General features: G+C 27.5%; 1 protein-coding gene across 1 annotated transcript; it reads left to right on the forward strand.

Annotated features, from left to right (window-relative positions):
- Positions 1-2,149: 2,149 nt before the first annotated feature.
- On the forward strand, positions 2,150-3,146 carry LOC107005082 (osmotin-like protein). Its single transcript, XM_015203573.2, has one exon. It carries the CDS (start codon positions 2,188-2,190, stop codon positions 2,944-2,946), a length of 759 nt encoding a protein of 252 aa, XP_015059059.1. The 5' UTR covers positions 2,150-2,187; the 3' UTR covers positions 2,947-3,146.
- Positions 3,147-4,203: the final 1,057 nt, after the last annotated feature.

The raw sequence follows: 4,203 nt of genomic DNA on the forward strand, positions 1-4,203 counted from the left end.
CTTTCATCTTTTCTTTTGTATGTCGAGTAAGTTTGGAAAGAAGATTCTTGATTATTCTTGCATTAAATATATAAATAAAATATATTATTATATCTCATAATTTTTTTTTATATATAATTCACGATGTAAAAAGTAGGGGTGAAGATCATTAAGCACGTAAGATACTGGAGGAGATGGGTTAATGAGTGGTAAAGTGAAATGAAGATAGAAGGTGATCAAATTCACGTGAAATGTAATTTACGAAACTTATTTTTTATTTATCGAATAAATTTATAGTACTAATTACTAAACACACCCTAAAAGAATGAGCAACATGTTGCCAACATGGGGAATATGTGAACGTTAACAACTTAACAAGAGAAAAAAAATGGAAAAAATAAAATAAAATGTAAAAAATTGTACAAATATAATAAGAGAATCTTTTTATTTCTAAGTGAAAAATGAAGAACTTTTTTTTTTTGGATATGTTTTAGCCTCATAACTATAAAGCATGACTTAAATTAGGACTTTTTTTTTTATGCACTAGTAATGTAAAATAGTTTTTCCACAATCAAGTTACTTTGAAATTAATTACTAACTTTTTTAATAGTAAGTCTAAGTTGGTAATTTAGAAGAAAAAAAAATCAATTATAATTTTTTATTATTTTCTTAAGTTTCATGCTTACGCAAAATGAAAATAGTAGAGGAAAACTATCAATTTTTTTCTATTTTTTTAATAATATTAAAGTCACTTAATTTTAAAATGTAAAACATAAAAAAAAAATTATTTTTTCACTTAAAAGTCTCTCAATTTCAATCAAATAATTAAAAAGTAAATTTATAAATAAAAATAAAAATAAAAATCATTTAATGATGAGTAGGCAATTTAACCTGCACATACAGCCAAAATGAGTTAGAATTAAAGTAAAAATTGTCGTAGTCTCTCACTCCTTTTTCTTCTACACAAAGTGGAGATCAATATCAACTTTGACAACGAATCAACGTAACTCGTGGTACATTGATGAGATTGTTTCATATTTGATTAAATATTCAAATTTTATAATATATAATTTAGATTTAATTAAATTTTAAATATTAATTTCGAATATCAAATTTTGAAGTAAAAAAATACTCTCGACTTTGATCTCTTAATCTTTTCCATAAAAAAATTGAATATTTTCTGAGTCAGAAAAGTTGCATTTTTCAAGGACAAAAACAACGTGCCTCTGAACCAGTGCTGGAAAAAACTTTTCTTTTACCCTTTGCTATTGTCTTTCTATTTTGAACAAAAACAAACCAAGGACAATTCCGTCATTCTCTCGTGGATAGTTTTGATAGATTTTTTATAAAAATTAATATAATATTTAATTTATAATTTAAAAATACATATATATAGATATAAGTTTAAAAAATCTATTAGAAAGAGTTTTTTTTTTCTCTTTTATGTTTGGTGGATGAATTTTTTTCTTTTGAAAAACTTTTAAGCTAGAAATTAAATTCGTTATAATATAGAAAAATGATTTGCACAGTAACGCAAAGAAAAACAAATTATATAGTAACATTTCATATTAACGGTCTTTTTCGACCCTTAATACATTTCACCCTCGTCCATCCTTATAACCTTAATCATGAAACATATGAAATTTTTAATTTTTCGTAAAATTAGATATTTTATCTGCTAATAATTATATTATGAAAATACTAGATAGTGTATTTAATTGAAAATGAAGTTTTTACTTAGACAAGTAATAATAAACAGAGACAGAGCTAGATCGGGTTCATAGTTCAGACGACTTAGACAAGTAATAGTAAATAGAGACAGAGTTAGGTCGGGGTTAATAGTTTAGACGACTTAGACAAGTAGTGATAAACAGAAACAGGGCTAGGTTGGAGTTCATGGTTCAGACGAATCTAATAGTTTTTTCGTAAATTCTTCATTTATATTAGAAAATTGATAAAAGATTTATATTATATTAATATGTAAACCGCTAACGAAATTAATTAATAATAATTAACAAAATTTAAAATTCTTAAATCCTGATTTCACCTCGTGTAAAACCATATATTGTAAAAATTCTGAATTTGTTTCTGTTCGAAATAACTACATTAACCTATCTCATTTCCTTGGTACCAAACACACCTTTTTAATCTCTATATAAACCCTCTTTCACCATCTTCCATTTCCCACACCAAAGGTCAAAATTAACCATGGCTTCTTCTTCTGCAAAATCTCTACTTCCCCTCTCTCTCCTCTTCACCCTTTTATCTCTCTCACAATCCACTAACCCTAACTTCATTTTAACCCTAGTTAACAACTGTCCTTACACCATCTGGCCCGCAATTCAACCCAATGGCGGTCACCCTGTTCTCGAACGCGGTGGATTTACCCTTCACTCACTTACCCACCGCTCTTTCCCCGCTCCCAACGTTCACTGGTCCGGCCGAATCTGGGCTCGTACCGGCTGCAATTACCAGCACGGAAAATTTTACTGCGCCACCGGAGACTGCGGCGGACGAATCGAGTGCGATGGACTCGGTGGTGCCGCCCCAGCTACATTAGCCCAGTTTGTTCTTCATCACGGACATGCCGATTTTTCTACTTACGGTGTTAGTCTAGTTGATGGTTTCAATATTCCTCTTACTGTAACTCCACACGAAGGTAAAGGAGTTTGTCCAGTTGTTGGATGCAGGGCAAATTTGTTAGAGTCCTGCCCAGCAGTTTTGCAGTTTAGGTCACATGGTGGTCATGGACCTGTGGTTGGTTGTAAAAGTGCTTGTGAAGCATTTAAATCGGATGAGTTTTGTTGTAGGAATCATTATAATAGTCCACAGACTTGTAAACCATCGAGTTATTCCCAGTTTTTTAAACATGCTTGTCCTGCTACATTCACATATGCACATGACAGCCCTTCACTCATGCATGAATGTTCGTCTCCGCGTGAACTAAAGGTCATTTTCTGCCATTAAAATGGTGGAGAAATTTGGAAGGACTAGTATTGTTGGGGTTGTAATGGATTTTGAAATTTTATGTAATGTTATTTGTGTTGTTAATTTTAAGTTTGTGTTTATTTAGTGTTTTGGATTTTAAGGAATTAGTGTGGTTTTATATAATGATAAAGTTTGTGTAACTTTCTTATTTCTATTGTATACATTTTCTTCCCGCTAAAGCTAAAGACTTAAATATGTTATTGAATTTTTAGAAAAAAATTATTTATATCATTAGTTAAAAGTTTAATTGTTATTATCGTTAAAGAAAAGATTTATTAATATTATTATTTTTTAACAATATTTTGCAAAATTATTTTTGACTTTATTAAAATATTAATGACATGGTCAAATTATAATTAGTCATGTATGACATAAATGAGTCAAATTTTTGACTGATGACGCATTTTTTGAAAGTTCAATGACATATTATGTTAAACTCTTATGTTAAAATCATGTAATGTTATGATCGAATTTTCTTTAAATTTTACTTGTGAGTTAAAACGGATATGTCGTTGGTGTTGAATGTCTTCTTATTAGATTTGCGTTGATACTTATTTATAGGGCTTATTACATTTCATTAGTAACAAAAAATTAAAAATAAGTTGAGATTTAGTAAGTAATGTCATAAATATAAATTTCTTGAAACACGTTAATAGAAAAAAAAAAGTAACTAATAAATTATTAACATTTTACTATTCCCATTTGTTCGATTTTTTTTAATTTGTTTATAAAAATATGTTTTCTTTTCTCATTTATTGATCAACTTTTTCGCACATGCGTTTTTTTTTCTTTTAATCTGTAGTCTAAAATTAGATTCAAAAGTTTTTTTTTTTTTTTTAAACTTTATGTTATGTGAAATTAGAATGAACAAAATTAAAATAGAGAAAATAAAATATTTACTGATTGGATTTTGTCTTTATTTCCATCCTGATTCTACCAAACCTTTAAAAGAAAATTATACCATAAGTATTTACGAGATTAATTTACTTTTATTTGTCATGTTATGTTTTTTGAATTAGATTATATTGAATTAATATTTTAAATAAAAAATTTTAAATATTCAAAAATTATATACAAAGTATAATAAATTGTAATTTTTCGCATATCAATATAATAAAATGATACATCTTAAAATATTAATTAAAATTCTTATATTTTGACTCTAAAAATTAAAAATTATCACAAATAATAGTGAACGGGAAGAAGTAATATTCTTTCTTAAAATATTACATGTTC

The sequence above is a fragment of the Solanum pennellii genome, chromosome 11 (assembly GCF_001406875.1).
Source record: "Solanum pennellii chromosome 11, SPENNV200".
NCBI classification, from domain to species: domain Eukaryota; kingdom Viridiplantae; phylum Streptophyta; class Magnoliopsida; order Solanales; family Solanaceae; genus Solanum; species Solanum pennellii.